Source organism: Aulonocara sp. 'chitande type north' Nkhata Bay, linkage group LG15 (genome assembly GCF_057382095.1).
Source record: "Aulonocara sp. 'chitande type north' Nkhata Bay isolate Kocher_YH1m ecotype deep benthic linkage group LG15, A_spYH_male_GT1.1, whole genome shotgun sequence".
In the NCBI taxonomy this organism is placed as follows: domain Eukaryota; kingdom Metazoa; phylum Chordata; class Actinopteri; order Cichliformes; family Cichlidae; genus Aulonocara; species Aulonocara sp. 'chitande type north' Nkhata Bay.
In genome coordinates this window covers 10,405,544-10,423,993 of record NC_141358.1, presented here as the reverse complement: position 1 = coordinate 10,423,993, position 18,450 = coordinate 10,405,544, and the positions used below count along the sequence as shown (strand labels likewise).

The 18,450-nt window shown below is 38.1% G+C and overlaps 1 protein-coding gene across 1 annotated transcript in view; it reads left to right on the top strand.

Moving 5' to 3' along the window:
• The first annotated feature begins 1,604 nt into the window (after positions 1 to 1,604).
• Positions 1,605 to 18,450, top strand: part of LOC147312559 (potassium channel subfamily K member 2-like) — a 30,404-nt gene continuing 13,558 nt past the window's right edge. The window contains exons 1-3 of the mRNA XM_086264024.1: positions 1,605 to 1,938; positions 5,341 to 5,654; positions 13,097 to 13,214. Coding sequence (XP_086120150.1) covers position 1,938; positions 5,341 to 5,654; positions 13,097 to 13,214 — 433 coding nt within the window. The 5' untranslated portion in view covers positions 1,605 to 1,937. The remainder of the gene's footprint in view (positions 1,939 to 5,340; positions 5,655 to 13,096; positions 13,215 to 18,450) is intronic.

The window sequence follows — 18,450 nt, the reverse complement described above, 5'->3', positions numbered from 1 at the left end:
TGCTGATATGACCGCATGTGAGACACAAAAGCCACAATGTAAGTCTCTCATATTTTATCCAGGAATGGGTTTTTCTTCTGTTGAATGATAAATGAATGGAGAAATTAATGAAAGTGTCACACATGTACAGTACCTCTGCGATTAATGCTCTGAAATGATTAATCGCAGATTACTTGGATCCTGACAGTGTGACCAGCATCCATCATAAACAATGAAACCACGACTTACCTAGAAGTCGTGTCCTGGAGGACCTAAAAAAAAAAAAACCCTCCCAGATTCTCTGAGCATGTGAGTGCAGATTGGATGCTTGAGTGAATTAAAGTAATTTAGAGAAGGAGAAATGAACAGATGGCCAGAAAAAGATTATAATGGAAAAGGAAAGGATGGAACAAATGGTTGAAAATCTATGAAAGAACACGCGGTTATTAAGAGCAATCTAAAGCATTTTTAAAGTGCGGTTACAGACTACATGTTTACAATTCTTTTCATTTAGCGTTTTCCCTTCTTTAAATGAAAATTTTGTCCTCTTTAACCTCAACTACTGTCCCAACAAAACATCAAAAAAAATGCACAAAATAGAAAAAAAGTAGAAATCAATCATGTATGATATCATTATGACTTGTATAATTTATGCATTGGTTAGAAAATGAAATAAACATTTAAAAAAAAAGGAGAAAATCAAATATCTGTTAAAGGGATCACGTTTTTCTTTCAAAGACGCCTTCCTGATTAATGAATCAATCTAATGCCAGCAGTACATCAGTATCAAAGCATGAAAGAAAAACAGAACTACTCCAATTCAATTAGCTGCAGCTGATCATGCATGTAATCAATACTGTGGTCTCATCTGCACACACACAAACACACACACAAGGGCAGGTAAAGGAGCTGATCAGCAACTGACCATCAAATTACTGAGAATCCTTGTCAGTGTTGGTTTTCATGTGGAGGTCACGTCTGCATGCCAAGGTAAAGATAACAAGCAACACAGGGGACATAAACCTTACAGACAGTCTCACAAATTCAAATTAATTTAATTAAAGCCAGGCTTCAAAGCGTGGAGCTGCAACCTGGCTTTTTCCTGGAGGTGAGATATGGCCCGTTGACTGGGATGTTGCCAGTTTAGTCCAGTAAGAAGACAGCTCTATTTATTTATTTATTTATTATTATTATTATTATTATTATTATTATTATTATTATTATTATTATTATTTTAACACCAAAATGGTATTTAAAATGGCCTATTTTGGTAAAATTCATGCTTTTTAAGGTGAGTATTCTGTAGTATTCTATATGCTCTTCAGCTCACCATCTACCAAGACGTGGATGTCAGACAGGTCTGCTTTCTGGTTCTGAAGCTGAATTGTACATTTGGATGATGCTGGAAGGAAGAAACTGGTGATCCTTTATAATATATGAACATATAGAGGGTTTTTTTAATGGAGTGGAGGTTTTAAGGAATCCACATCTCCCTTAGGAGGAAGTTTCTCTCTCTCTCTCTCCATCTCTCTCTCTCTCTCTCAAAAAGAGAGCACACGGTCACTGTGAGCGCAGCCGGAATGCGCCACAGCGCATCCAGCAGTGTCACACTGATGAAGCGCGTCTACTGACCCTGACAGCCCAAACCTTCCCTCCGTAAAAGCACGAAATGCCTGCAAACACCTGGCTGGATTTCGCGGAGGCGGTCTGTTCTCCGTGTTCCTTTTAGGCTCTGTCTCAGCGTTGCTTTTGCTAGGAACGCGACGTCCTGGATGCGTTATCTCCAGTGACGCTGATGTGAAGCGCAGTTCGCTGAAGCCATGTGAAGAGCGGACATGTCTCTTGTCGGGAGCACCGGAGGCAAAACGCGAGTCCAGTAGAGGAACAGTGCTCGCACTTTATTGGAGAGCAAAAAAGATCCATCCATGAGGAGACGAAGAGAGAAGAGATGGTAGAGAAGTAAGTACGCAGACAAGTTGGAAATATAAGCCTAGCAAATGACGATTAGCTGCTTTTATTCTTCGTGACTTATAACCTGTTATCAAGTTTGCACTTTAGAGAAGATGTTAAGGGGGGAAGCAACCGTTCAGTAGGTAATCGGTTCACTGATAATTGATTGAAGGTTAATACCAGGGATATTTGAACTATTCGTATTATTGTTTTGAACTTGATGACACTTTTACTTAATTATAGACAAGAAAGCGACATTTTTAATTAGGTAGACCCATTAAAAATGGACTAATATAATAAAAGTGCTTACCGCAGTTGCGTGTATGTGCAAATAACCATAAAACCTAAAACAGTCCTTTTGGTTTTCACTGGATTGTTTTTGAGCGAGTGATCCTCTCCATGAGTTGTTTACTATAAAATTATGTCCAGGACCTCTCGGGGTGGTTATGTAATTGCATCTACTGTAGCAAGCTGTTTAGGAAACGGGTTTGTGACAAAGAGTTATAAATTTGTAATGAGCGTCCATTCAGTTGCTTTGCACATTTATACTATGGGACAGCAGCCAAAATAAATAAATACATGCATACATACACGTATTTAAAAAATATATAAAGATATAGTATTTTAACTCATGGAGTGCAAAGGGTTGCATTCTTCTTTCTTCATTCTTCTTCACATGTTTTGCATGCACAGATTGATTGATTAACAGATCGATTGAAGTGATATTTGGGAGTTTTATATCAGTCTCACATGTATATTTATTGGACATAATTCGGAAGAGGATCGAGAGATAATGATGCCGGTTGTAAAATTAGGGCTGATGCATTGTGTTTTTTTTTTTTCCTTCAGTGTGAACACAATGTGAATGAAAAGTGTCCAACCTCATGCTGATCGCTGGGGTTGAGGTGGCGCTGTTTCTTAAGAAAAACATTATAAATGTAATTAGACAAACCAAGTAAAAAAAAACATTATTACTTATAACAGCATTAAAAAAAAACTGCCATTCCTACTGGACTTCCATTTTTAAGATTTAATGATCAGCTTTTCTGCCAGGTTACTGACATTTTAAGAAGGTGATGGCATTAAAATACTGCAACAGAAAGTTTCACTATAATATCTAATATTAACGTTTCTGAAATATCTTTTTTCTTTTTTAGCAGCCAAAAAACAAAAAATTGTTAGCTATATGCCACAAAATTCAGAAATTGTCTGCACAGAGGTCATCTTAGGTGATTCCAGTGATTCAATATAAAATACAAAAAAAAAAAAATGCTGTATATACAGTTTTTGTTCTGTTTTACATATATATAGTCAGTCCTCATGTATTTACACTGTGCATATAGTAACTTATTATCCATCCCTTATCTATTCCACTATGTATTACATCTTTGCACCATTGCATCTTAAACATGCTTTAATTGTTTTTGTCTGTCTCATTGTGTCTGTGTCATGCTGATGTCATGTAGTCAGTATTGTCTGTTACATGCAATGAAAGCAAAGAAAAAAACGGAGCCTAATTCCTTGTATGTGTACAAAGCAGATTCTGATTCTTATTATTCACCAGATATAGATATTTGACATTAATCAATCAGTCAATTTAAGATTGTTTTTCAGAACTGTGCAGCTTCCCTGGTAAAGTCTAATCTTTCTCTTTCTTCAGTGTAACCAGTAATTTGAACCTTGTTGTAAAGTTGTTCTATTTCCAATCATGATGTCTCTTCATTGTAAACTTTAAAAGTGATCAGCTATCTCCTCGAGTGTGCTTGACTTGGTTACTTCTGCAGTTCACACCTTTTTGGCTCAGTCAGCCAGTGCATTCATTCTTTTTAAGAATTAACCAAATTGTTGATTCAACTGCTCCTTTGTTTTTTCAGTCTAATGATGTCCTCACTTGCACTGACATCTATTTGGGCATCATATTCAGAATTGAAACGAAGGCTACCAGAGCTTTTATTGGCCTAATTTGTCATGAAACAACTAATTAACAGCCCTCACCTGCTCATGAAACCGTCTGTCAGTCAATTGTCCAATTAATTTTGAGTATCTAGAAATGGAGATCGTGTATAATAACGTCTGATTCCAAAACAAAAAATGTGTAAAAACCTTGAAACAAGGCTGAGCCCAGACTCTGTTTTATTTTAAATCCTTTGTTTATGTGAAGAGGAAAAAATTTAACTGTCAAAAACTTAAGGACCCAACTGTATACATTGAGAGATAAAACATTACAATTCAACCCTGCTCTTTTCTTTAACACATTAGTCCAGATTTTCTTAAATATACATGTGAAAGAACCTTTTTCCACATCTGCTCCATGCTTGCCGGTCTTCTGGACCCGACAGGATCCTGGTAGTTGGTCAGAAACTTTCCATTTCCTTAAGGAAATGAACTCCTCCCTGTGCTTGAGGAATTTAGAGTAATGTAGGGGGAAGGATAATAAAATCCTGGGATGGTTATAAACCACTTCGTGACTGGAAGAGAAGGTGTTGAAATGCCTCTTCGACCCATTACACAATTATAAAGTGTTCTTGAGACTATCTCGCTTGCCCTGACACAAGTTTCTCAGAGAGGTCACAAAGAAATGGTAACTGCCGCTCAGTGTTGTGTAGTATATATCAATTTTGAGTTCAAGACAAGTTAAAAGTTTTATGCCTTTTAGGATATATATTTGATCCACAATAGGCAGTTTAAACAGAGTATGGGTTGTGGTTGAGTTTGAAGTTGAAAGCAGCTCTTTGAAGTAAATTTATGAGTCAGAAATGCCTGTAAACCATTTAAACAACAATGTTTTGAAGTGTCAGGTATTTAAAAATATGAAACTGAAAATCATTTGTACTTGTTTACATTTTAAAGACAGATAATTAACAAAAGCAGTTATAAATAACAGTCTGCAATAGTGTTCCGGGACAGCCAGTCCTGGAACATTTTATGAGTTTAAAGGGTGGTAAGATTTCTAATTATCTCACAAACTTTTTCCTTTATGTGATGAAGAAGCAAACAGTAATTTAAACAGTTAGTTAAATGACAGAATCAATAACTGGCAATTATTTTGTTGACTAAACCATCTTTTTAGGCAGAAATATCACAGCTCCTTTGGTCCAAGCTTCTTCAGTGAGAGCTCCTTTTTTGTTTGACACATTTGTTAAAGGTTTATTATTACATTTAGCCCTGTTTAGTTGGAATGAATAAAACATATTATGATACTGCACTGTCTGGATGGTGACCATGGGAAATAGTTACTCTCAACCCTATTATATTATATTATGCAAATCTCATATGGCGCATATTGTTTCCTGTTTATGTCTGTGATAAAAAATAGCACAACCAAGTCTAATCATAGGAAAGGTGAATGATGTGATAAATGAGGAAACATGTAAAGACACTGATCCACGTAAATCATTTGTGTCCTTGCAGTGGCTGCACCTGACCTTCTTGACCCAAAGGCTGCCGCCCACAACTCCAAGCCTCGCCTGTCGTTTTCAACCAAACCAGTGGTGCTGAACACCCCAGAGGACGAGTGCGACACTCGGACTACGGTCATGAGGTGGAAGACCGTATCAGCTATCTTTTTCCTGGTGGTGTTGTACCTTATCATTGGGGCAACAGTGTTCAGAGCGCTTGAACAGCCTCACGAGAGCTCCCAGAAACTGGCCATTCTTACTCAAAAGCTGGACTTCTTGGTTGCGCATGCATGTGTAAACTCCTCGGAGTTGGAAGAGCTGGTCCGGGTAGGTGGAAGCTTTAGTGCCATAATAATAATCCTAATTTATTCTGTTGTGCAGGTCTTAATGTGTAGCAAAACACAAAATTTGTCTGCAGATTTTTAAAACTCAGGGAGAACACTGAGCACTGTGCAGTTTGTACCTGGCAGCTTAATGTTGTTTAAGCACCCCTGAAACCCTACCCTGCCTCTAACATTATGCCTTGCAGAAAAGTATAATAACTGTAAATAGTTTTTACCCCACAGCTGTAAAAGTCTGATGGAGTATTGTCGTCACCCTGCCGGGGAACGACCAGGGGGTGTCAACACCCAAGTTTGCAAATGTGATAACTCAAGAACAAGGCGACGTAGGATTTTGACATTCATACCATAGTTACAGCTAAGAATCTCAGAAGAGTTTGAATCTCTTGTTATATCCATCACCATCTTTGTTCCAATGCAGGACTCTCTGACTGCCATGTGTCTCTGTCATAATGTCTTTGTTTTAAAGCTAAATAATACCATTCTTTAAAGATAAGCAAATTTGGGGTTCTTTTGTACCTTTTCTTATCCATGAAATGCATTTTTCAACAGTGATTTGTGAGGGTTTTAGAAGCCTTAGACAATTGATACAGGGTTACAAATCATGAAATGCATCTGTTTTGCTAAATGGAACTTTAAAACAAAGTTTCATTCTAGGGAATTCCATATCACAGCATATCTTTACTTACTTTTTATCTGCAGTTTCATTTGAAGCAACAGAATCGAACCATGCAGGGAACTTTTTATTTTCTTGAGCTCACCATATGCCAAGCACCGGAAAATTACTACTTGAGGCTGAGACTAGCGCGGGAGTACCTTAAGAGAGGCACGTTTAAATGTTTTTTGAGCTGTAAACTAAATGACATGGAACCCATCATTGCTGGAGGCTGATGCTAATTTTGACATTTCTATTAAAGCTATTACAAATTAGCATGGGATGAACAAAAGGGCTCAACAGCCCATCTACTGTTTAATCACCCCAAATCTTGAATGCTAGTGCTGATGTAAATCTAACCATTTTGAACTGCTCTGCAAAATAAAATATACAGAAAACGAATATAAACTATGAATTGCAGCAAAATAAAGCACAATACTGCCAAATTACCCATCTGGGTCCTCAGGTTTGTGTTATGTTTGCCCTTTGGGTATTCAATGTTTGCTGAAAAGAAAGTCAAAGATGTAACTACAAATCAAGCCATGAAGTCTCAAGTTGAACTAGTAAATCTCACTAAATGAATCCAATCCGTCAACTTGTAACTGCACATCAGTCACTAAAAATAAAAATGCACTAAAAAAAGATATATTGACGGTGCAGCCGTTTAACTCGTGAAGTCACGACTGTTTCTCTATGGATTAGTTTATCTAGCAGGCAAACTTGTCAGGGTTGATTAAAAGCATTTCCTCTTGGGGAATCTTGTTGGAGCATTGCACTTGTGGATGATGATTACTTTTCTAATGTGCCAAAGCTGAAAGGTCTTAAATCTCAAGGGAAAAATGATTTTCTACCTTTTCTAAATTTGGCCGCTAGCTGCAATTTCTCATTAAGAGTCTGCCACTTGGAGCCAAGAAAAACACCTTCAACTATCAAAATGTGCAAGACCAACGTTATGTAGTAACATGAAAAATTAAAAAGGTAATATATTAAAAACCAATATATGTATTTTTTTTCACATAGTATGGTAGGATGCCCTAAAACATTGCAACAATGACCAAATGCAAACAAGTAATGAGCCAGCAAAGTAATGAAGGTCTACAGAGAACATAAAGCAAGTTTATTATACAATTTCCAATCTATGATTTCTTTTCATAGTATTCATTTTATTTATTTTTTGTCTGTTTGCTTTAACCAAATCATCGTGTCACAAGTCAAATTAAGCTACTGGCATAAACATACAGTTTAATGGCAAGGATGATTTCATTGTGAGTGGAGCAAACATTTTTAAAATTTTGTGGCATTAAAGTAATAAAAGTATTGGCATACGCTGTTTATAGTACATGTGTGCTCTAACATAATTAAAACCAATTTCACGCTGAAAGGATTTATTACTGCCTGTATTGAAAAATGTGTCGTGGCCACAGTTGTAACAGATGGCGGTTATTTATCTTTAAATTGCCGAGTTAATGTTTAATGGTGATGGTGGTGCTTTCAGAGCCGAGATCATCCGTCTTTCACATTGTTAGAGTGAAACCTGAGGCTCTGGACAATGGAAATCATCCTTCCAGCTCTCTCTTTCGGTCCCACTACCTGTTACATGACGTCCAACAATAGGGCTACGACTATACAGTGAAGCTTATTTACGGTTAAGACATACTTAAAAGCACATCATCAGGAAAACATATGGAAAGCCAGCAGTAGCAACAGTTGATTCTGCATCATCGTCATCTAAAAGTAGGAACCCACGTAACAACTTACATGACAAAAAGCAACTTTTTTTGACAATATGCACTGAGATTGGATCAGTCTGTAACAAAGTAGGAGTTTTTTTGACAGATCATCAGCTGTAAAACTGATAAACAGGATGAGGATGTTTTTTGCTATACAAGTATGTCTCTTGTCCTGCGTGTCCCTTTTTCTGCAGACTGTCCTCTGTCTTTAGATGCATCTGAGCTCTATGGGTTTCCTGGACTTCTGGAGCAAATTGGAACTAATTACTTGCTCAAGAACTTAACCTAAAAATCCAGGGCGAGTTGTCTCTGGAAGCATTTAGAATCACTTTAATGTTTGGTATTTTGAGGCTAATTGTAAGGCAGATAGCAGTGTTGATATAAATCTTTTATTGTGTTTTCACGAGACTAGAGTCCAGCCAAACTCTAGTCTCGGGCAGAGGTGGGCAGAGTAGCTGCAGTGAGTACACCAGCCTTTCAAGCAACTATTACTCTTCTGATCATTTATTGATAGGCAGCTTCAACTGAGGTCCCCCCTCCCCCTCCCTCACACACACACACTTTTACTTAATGATGTATACAAACACACACACATGCACACACCTTTGCAGGTTCCTGCTGATAAAACACTACTCAGCAGAGGATTGAGGAGAGATGTGCTCTCAAAGGGAGTAATTAAAAAAAGTGAGTGATGTTAAAAGCTCCAACTCTTTCTCTCCGGTCTATTTGCCTCAGCTTTGAGACGTCCACTGCGGTCTTCATGTCATCCTTTCTTATCTTTTATTAGTTTGCATATAGCTGAGTGCCAAAGCGGTGAATTAATAAGCTCACTTGGCTGGGACACAAAAGGGGGCTGACTGAGCCAGGGCTTTCTGATCTAATGATTTGCTAAATTGTGTTTTTAAAGCCACTGTGAATGTAGTGGAATTAACTTTGACCTCCTCCTCCTCCTTCGGTTTATTTGGGAATTATGAGGTTTAGACAAAAACATGATTAAAAGCTAATCTTGGTACATGTATTAAGTCTCATAATACAGCTGTCCTCCAGTGGGCTCTACCAACTCTATTATAGCAGCTAATGAGTGGAGAAAACTGTAAATCAATTAATTCTATGCTTTTGTGCTTTTCCTAATTGTCGTCATTTGAGCTCGTTCTAGTGACTGATGAGCAACATACGGTGTCTTGTACACTTACTATATTATAGCAACGTAACTCCAAACCTGAGGTCTATTCATATTAAATCCAGCTGATGGAAATAATTAAAAAATTCTAACTCTTTTTGGTTCTCTTTTTGGTTCTTTTTAATTCTTATTCTTATTTTTATATTTTTATGACAGTATGTTTGCACTGAAGCACCGCAGCAATTTCCTAATGTTGTAAACCTGCTCAACATTTGGCAATAAAACCCTTTCTGATTCTGATTCTGATTCAATTCTTACATTTATTAAAAGAAAAGCCACTCAAGAATTAGATCCTTTTTAGATCTTTTTTCTTGGCCTCAAACTGAACAGAATGCATAATCACAGGGGAGTAAAAGCTTTAGTCCAGCGAAGTATTCCTCTGCAAGTTAATGGCATCAGATCTGTAGTAGAGTATCTGCTCCCCTGTCGTTTCAAAGTGTTTCTCTTTCATTTTGTCTCAGTAATAATTCTAGCGAGTCTCTTTAGTTGCCACTTGGGCCAAAAATGCTTTTTTCTTACTGCAGTAAATTAAACTGTTCCCCTGTTGACCTGAGTCTCTCTCTCTCTTTTTTTTTTAAACCTGGTGGGATCAAGTTAATCCAGCATTCAGAGGAAATGACAGTTCACTAGCCTTGATCTTTTATCTTTCTTGTTTTATCTTGATGCTGTAATCCTTGATACCAAACAGCCAATACGATCCTTCCTCTCCATCTCCTAGTAGCAGAGAGAGGCCGGGGTTTGTTTGATTAATTATATTAGCTGAGTCTGCTGTACTCATCGATGTCTTATTTGGCTCAGGTTTACTCAAGCTGGAATCTCTGTCCATGGATCTGAAACATCAGTAATCCAAATGAATGCGTCATGATGAATCTGTGACAGTTTCCATGGTGCTGTATGCGGTAGACTGATTTTTTAATTGTGCCCTTTTTCTCTCTTATTACACCTTAGATCTAAAATCAGAGTTCTCAGAGTGTGTCCTTGGGTAACTTTTTGTGCAGTCCATGAGGAGGAAAAAATTAGTAGACTAAACAAGGAAATTTTCATAATATTCATAACAAGGAATTCAAACATTTTATTCACATACACATTTTTCTCTAGCGACCAGTGGTTACCTGGGCAACTCTCAGCTTTACAGCTTTACCTACATACTGTAATATCTGTGCAGGTTATACACTAGTGATTAGAGATCGATATAGGTTAAGTAGGTCAGTTGAACTAGTCAACTCCCCCAAAAAAGAAAAGAAAAACAGTTAGAAACAGGTAGCAGGAAGAGCAGGAAGATCACAGACACAGACTGTTGTGTGCTATTGTACAGTACTGTTGTAGTATTGTTATTATATTCCATTAACACACTTTAACCTCCTAAGATCCAGAAGACAAAATGTTCTTTTTCAAAATTGTAATTTTTTTACGTTTTATGTTCTGCTTCTGTCCCTTGAAGTGGACATCAGGTCTTGTTTGATCACAGAGTGATATGATGGCTGAGTTGAGCAGAAACATTTATGGATATATAAAGACAGATAGAACTATAGAGGTGGAGTCAGGAGCTGTCAGCTGTCATTTTGGAAGGGGCAAAATGATGACCCCCAAAGTTGATCACGGATAAGACGTATTGCATAAGCAGGGGCTCTGAAGTTTTGGGATGTGGTTTGGAATTATTAGGCTTGTTGCATTCTATTTGGAAGTAAATTTTTAAGTTCAAGTTTTAATGCTTCCTTTGGAAATGACCATTTCCACCTTGTTTGTGTGCTGATTTTTTTCTAAAACCTTATTGTCTGTTTTCTGTTTGATGGAACCAGAGGACCACCCATTTGGTGGTTTTGGGCCGTGTCGTCCTGTTTTCATGTTTCATGCTAAAAACTATTTCAGCATGGTATTTATGCTATTTTCACTTTTGTAAGTGCTGACATTTTTTTCTTCTCAAACCCGGTTGCCTGTTTTCTGTTTGATGTTATCAGAGGACCACCTGTTTGGTGGTTGTGTGCAGCGGCGTCCTATTTTCATGCTTCATCGTGAAAAAATATTTCAGTCCAATTTTAGGATGGTTGAAATTAACCTGATAAAGACAGGAGACGTACAGTTTAATGCACTTAGCATGTATTTTATTAATTACATAAATCAGCAGGATAAAAGGAGAAATCAAACTCTTAGCTGGTGTGTGTCTGTGAATTACACACGTTTATACAAATAGATTTATTTGTTAGGTTTAGGAAAAGATCATTTTATGGCTAAAAATAGATATTTAACATGCTGACAAAGAAGATGAACAAATTTTAACAAGCTGTTTTCATAAACTGTTATAAAACTGGATGTGACATCACACACTGGTCTTAAACTCATTGTCACTGTGGAAATTTGGAGTCCGATATTCCCTTCAGTTTGCAAGCTGCATACGTAGCTAACTGCTGAATCCTAATTAGTGCTTAGTAACAGACTTATAAAATACTGGAATTTCACTCACTAAAACTAAAGAAGAAACTCGTGCTGCGCAGCAAACTATATCATTTGTCAGGTCATTGCAATTAAATGCTCCCAAAGGCAGAGACACTACAAATGGTTGGATCTAGCAGCATGGAGGTAAGGGCCTAGCAGACGTGACTACAGCTTCCTGTTGGGCACATGTCAAAGTAGCAGCACCTATAATTCAGCTGTTAAGAAAATGTATCTCGTCTAGAGTTGTTGTGAAGTGGCGAAACTGTCAATAGAGGGCAAAACCATTTTTGTACCAGTCTGTAAACATTTTACTGCAGTAAAGTCATTTTGTTATAAAAGTAACATATGCAGATTGATTCGCTTATGAAGTTGCCACTGAAAGAAATAACATTTTTGGCACTTTTGGCACTTCATTTTTTTTTTTTAAATACCACTTAAAAGTATTCTTGATGCCAAGCTATGAATAGCCATCAGGAGACCAGTCACTTATTAGGCCGTATTATGGTGTCTTAGGCGGACATCTATCACAGTAGCTGAATTCTGCAATCTCCCTGAATTCAATTTTTCCCTCCTTCTGGAACACATCAGACATTTTAATGCATTAGCTTTCCAAGGCATAATCTATCATAAAGAAAGGCGATAATGCCACAGCTGTCTGCGTCTGGCTATATTTATCCAGTATGCAGTTTGCCAGCAGGGTGAACTCACTGTAATCAAATGCCCAGTGTTAAGTATAGACTGAGCAGACTCTATGCAAATAGGTGAGAAAAGAAGCAAGTCTACATGTTGCATGAGAATTTCAATAAGGAGAGATCATTTAGAAGAACTGAACATGATTTGTTGAGAGAGTAAAATTAAATAATGTATTTGCCGATTAAACTCTGATGACCCTTCATGGCAGAGCAGAATCCCAGCATTGATTTAGGACAGGATCCCTAGATGGTGGTGAAGATGTAGATTGAGGCTTGGTGGATAGAGCTCTGTTGGGTGTGGTGGGGATGGGGAGGAGATGAGCTGCACGAATGAGACTCTGAAAGAGAGAATGACAGAGTACTCAGATTTAACAACACAGAATGGAGGCAGATTGGCTCAAAGGAGGCAGGCAAGAAGATGATAGGACTGTAATGTCAGTCAGTACTGACTCAGACAGCGTGGGAAACTGGTAGTGATGTAAAGAACAGACTAGTAGCCGAACGTCCAGGAAAGAAGGCAGACGATTACATTATTATTCAACTTACACATAAACTTCATTTTGATGTATAGAAAAAAATGTAAAAGCGATTTTTCAAAACATCATGAACTTGTGCGCAGGTCATTCCACATCTTTTGCTTGTGACATGTAAACTTTGGCATGGAAAATAGCGGCACATATTTACTGTATTATTTATTTCATGCTAAGGCTGTTTTTTTTTTTCTTCTTTCTTCTGCAGCAAGTGGTTATAGCAATTCGAGAAGGTGTGAACCCTTCGGGAAATTCATCCAATCAGACGAGCCTCTGGGACATGAGTTCCTCCTTTTTCTTCGCTGGGACTGTTATCACCACCATCGGTAAGCAGAGAAATTTCTCGTTCGGTTGTGAAATAAAATGGAAATGCAAATAAATTGTAAGAACAATGTGGAAGCATTTTGGATACAAGTGGATACACTTCAGTCCCACTACCAAAAAGTGTGAGCCAGTGCCTGAACAGGCCTTAAATAGTTGTTTTAGTTGAATACTTGACCTGATCCAGTTTGGTCTATAGCAGCCTCTCACTTGAGATTATCCCAGTAAATAATTTTGTACCTCATTTGCAAATTGCGCCCTCAATGTTAGCTACTGTGCTCTTTATACATAACAGAACTTAAATGTCCAGCTTAAATATGTAGTAATGTAATTTGGCTTCGTACAAGCAAAAAAACAGCCTGAAACTCAAACACACTTCCCTTTTTTCCATCATTTACACCATTTGCTCTCTCTCTGTCACCTCCAGCTGTAAGAGCTTGCTAATCAGAAAAAAGGAATGGCACGCACACAAACACCCACACAACCGGTTTGACAGCTCATCTGGCTCTTCCAATTGGACCATGACAGTTCGCCGTGTCTGTTCAGTGGGCTGTTGGGCTCCATTTCACATCTGTTGCACCTTTTCGGAGCACACCCTCCTTTAAAAACACCCTAAGTGTGATCTTGATAAATATTTTAGCGTCAGACTTTGTTTGCTAACACTAAGACTTCTCCTGCAACCTCTTTCCAGATTTCTAGATTTTGGTGCACTGCGCCAGGCTTGTGCTTGCAGTTCCGCTCATGAAAAATTCCCCTCCACACACACACACGATGGGTATAACATATCTGTGTGGTGGGCTGTTGAGCTTCATTTCATATTTCCTGGATTCTGTCACAGCTCATCCTTGTGATAAAATGTTGCTAATGCATTGCATTACCATAAATGGATTTTGCCTTCTGGCTTTAAAATATGCTTCCCCTCGAATTTATTGCGAAAAAGCAAAGACTGCACTGTGGGTTTTTCGTCTGCTCACCTGAGACTGAGTATGTTGACTCTCTCTTTTATACTCCTGTGCTCCAGTGATTTACAGATGTCGAGTTTTCTCAGTACAAGCAGGTTTACTAGATGTTCTATGCAATGTGAGTGCAGTAAGTGATGCAGAGAAGTGAAAGAGCTCTGCTTTAGTTTAAAAACTAATTAAAAAAGCATGAAGCATCCAAAACTGTCTGAAATTAAGAATTGAAATCTTTTTTGGTAGTAAACTGTGCTTGAAATTAGATTTTGCCACAGAAGTCTCGATCCCGGGTGGTGATTTTGTTTGTAGTATCTCTGATGGTTGTTCGTGCAAACAACATATAATTGCTGCTCTCTCTGTTGGCAATCATTTTAATTTTGCCTTACTGGAACAAAATGTTCTGTGGCCTTTGTGCTGCTATGCAAAGACATCTTGCTTTAGAGAAGCCATTATGTCATTTCTTGTCAGCGCACAGCCTGTAAAGAATCTATTAAGAGTCCAGACAGGAAAACATTTCTGAAGCCATATCAAACATTACATTTCATACACACATACTCCTTTGTTTATGTGATCTTTAATTGGATGCCCATTATTGAAACATAGCATACCCCCCTTCATCGTTGCCCTTTATCGAGGTAATGAACTGGAATAACTTTGTGGGTTCGGTTGCCTCTCCTGGCTCCTTCCTACCCTCTCCTGGGAGCAAAAGAACAGTAATCATTGATCTCACAGCATTTCTCCCCCATGGGATTTCTTTGTTAAGACTGGTATACTTGGAAATTCACATTTCTACTGTATTTACACCAACAGATCTCAAATGATTCATTATTTATAGACTGTAGAAATTTTTTTTATTATTCTCTCATACAACTTTGCTCCTTTTGGACTCTGTTGGAAGTTTGTTTTTACAAGAACATGTTGCGACACGTTGTGCAATGGTTTTCCATAAAAAGGTATATTTTTTATATATTTTTGATACCACCTCAAACCCACTGTACCAACATCTGATTCAAGGAAAGAGAAAGAGCAACCAAACCCGGAGCCTGTGTCTTTTTGAAGTCACTCTGTTAAATGTTGTGCAGCTGGTTTTCTCTCCCGGTGTCACTTAATGAGTTTAGAAGGAAGTCATTAAGCTTTTACTGTCCACTGCAATTGTCATCGCTCCTACGAGAGATTGAACAAGACCTGACGTGTTACTATATGCAATCATCACATAATCCACTCAACTGTGTCGGGAAAGAGGTGATCCAGGGCTCCTCCTTCTAAAATCTTAAGGTTAATGTACTGTTCATGAGGCAATGCTCTGAAACTAACTCAAGAATACCTTTCATGGTTTTTGAAGTCTGATATATTGCAAGTCCTGTAGGACAACAGCATCTCGGTAGAGCAGAAGGCAGATAATGTATTTTAAATGCATGACTTCTTATGTTTTTAGATATTTTTAAGAAAATATGTGATGGTTTAAAATTGGCTGTGTTTGCCCAGGGCTGTCACACTATCAGACTACCACATCACAGTTACAGTCACACAGTAAATCAGTATATTAACAATGCTGATATCTGCATAAAAGTGTGAAGCCAGTCATTATTTCATTATATTTTGCTTCCAAGGACCCAGACTTAAAAAACATTTCAAAGTGGTCTTGAGTGGTCAATTTCAATCCAGTACTTGTATGCGACAACCACAGAATAGTGATTAGCAAAAAGCAATGAGCTGAACACTTGGTATGTCTCAGCATGGTGTAGCCTTAAATTTTTGAGGTAACCGGATAAGTGGAGGACAGAAGAAGAAGTGCTAGGACTAAAAAAATATCTACAGATGGACAGTATCTGAAAATCATGTCCTTTAAAAATCAGGAAAAATAAAAATCCAACAAGGACCTAGCATAGGACCTGTTCGGGGAAACCTCGTGAGAAATGGTCTCAGTGGAAACAGGTTTGCCAAATTACTAGAGCTAGATTGAAAATAAGTGGCAACGAGTAAAACTTTTGTTTCAAATCATTGTCACTATCCACAGAGGTGGTCAGGAGAGAGGCACACCAATGAGTGTGTGTACAGCCATCTTAAACACATGGTGGAGGTGCTGTCATGGTTTGGAGCTCAGTCAGTGGTTTTGGAGCTCTTGGAGATCAAAACTGATGGAATTAAAAACACTGTCAGATTTTGATCCATATGGAAGTCGCCTGATTAGATTCATCTGAGTTTTTCAGCTTTCCTGCCAGTGCAGTAAAAGCATATCTGGTTAGAAAAACATACAATGGACATGATCAGTCATGGATTGGCCTCCCCAAAGCCCCAAACTCAGCATTACTGAAGTAGTGTGGGATCATCTTGCTAGAGAATGAATCAAAAGGCATCCAAAACTAGCTTTGAATGCTTTTTTTTTAAATAAGAACTATTCCTGAAGATTACTTAAAGAAAAAATGCAAAAGCTTACCTGAGAGAGTTCTAGTTGTGTTGAAGGATAAAGGTGGTCATACCAAATATTGACTCTTAAGGTGTTAGAATTGTATAAGCTCTGTTTTTGCCTCATACTCTATACTTATACTGTGTTTCCATGTATGTTTGCACGTTTCAATGACAAAACTAAAAAGAAACATTTTTTTATTTATATCTGTCATGATTTTAATCAATATGTAGTCATCATGACACTCCTATTAACTATTTATTATTTGATTATTTATGCATAACGAGGTAACAACATCGCTTAATGAATAGACAGATGAATGAATACCACAGATGTCTTCTGCCACATGTGACTAATACCCTTACCGTACTAAGCTTTTATGTCTGCTATTGAAATAAAACAAAAGATGAGCTTAGAATATAAACTAGAATTAATTCAGGAAGAAATGAATTAAGTACAGGTTCAAATTAGAGCGCTCCTGCTTCTCATTTGTTTTGCAATGTCACCCGCAGGTTAAAAAACCTAATCCGACATCCTGTCTCCCATTGTACTGATCTTAAAATTACTGAGCCATGATTGACAATTGTTCTCACATTAGGTGTCACCCTGCTCCAATGTGATCATGGAAAGTTGTTAGAAGACACCCTGCAGCTCCTTTCCTGAGACAGATGACTACATTAATTAAGAAAAGTGGATGTAGTTCATTATGCAGATGCCTTATTAAACGTTAAATAATGAAATTGATATTGCATTTTGATGGGTGTGTGGGGTCAGGAGTACGAGAGGCGCAGATTTTGTTTTTAAACACGATCTTGACTGATTTTCTAGCTGCAGCTAAATATGAGTTTGGGGATTAAAACAAAGGCGTTAAACCTGTAATAGACTCATATTTTTGTTTCTCAGGTTTCAGAGGTACAGCTCAATGTTCATCGCTTCATTTTCCCCCCATTTTTCATTCATGTTAGAGTTGGCTGAGAATAGAGGGTGAGAATAATAAGCTTTTTTCCGAGTCAGAGACGTTACGCAGCTTCTACTGAAATTTCTCACAGCTATTCTTTTGTGCCTCTCAGCAATCATATCATAGCACAGTCAGACTTCGTGAAAATTTTCTTGTCTGGCAGGTTTTGTTTTGTTGCAGCCTGTAATGAATGAAGTTCTGAAATTCTGTTTTTTTTTCACGTGAATATTTTCTCTGCTTATTTATCCATTTCTATTTGTGTTATTTCAGTAATTGCAATATATGTGGTACAGTATAACAATGTCTAAGGCAGGACAGACAGGAAAAAAAGCACAATGTATCGCCAACTATAGCTCTTGTATAAAAAAAGAACAGACATACAGCACGTGCAACACAACAATTATAAAATACACAGATACATAAATCAGCAATCTTCTTGTAGTATGAGTGTGAGACAGAGAGAGCATGCCCAAAGGCAGGCAGAGATGGAACCAGAGTCCCAGAGGACCAAAGACAAAAGGGAATCAACCCTGATAGAGGCCTGTCACTCTGGTACAATTCAAGAATAGGGTCCCAGGTTTCCAGGCACTCAAGAACCTGGTGAGCAAATGCTGCCCCGAACCAGTGGCAAACTGGTACTGCAAAGACCCTCAATGTCTAACTTACAGATAAAATGAGGGTCAGTGAAGGGGTGAATAGGGCCACTGCAGCAGCCCCACGAAACAGCCTCTGGGTACTGCACTGCCCCCCATGGCCTATGTGTGTGGTTATATGTCGTGAACCATAATTATTAGAGTTACTACTCAAAAGGGGGGTTGGGGTGAACTACATCAGCCATCCGCAACCCCCGGGCCACGGACTGGTACGTCGTTTGGTACCAGGCCGCGAGAGTTGAGGCTTGGGTGTGACATTTATGGTTT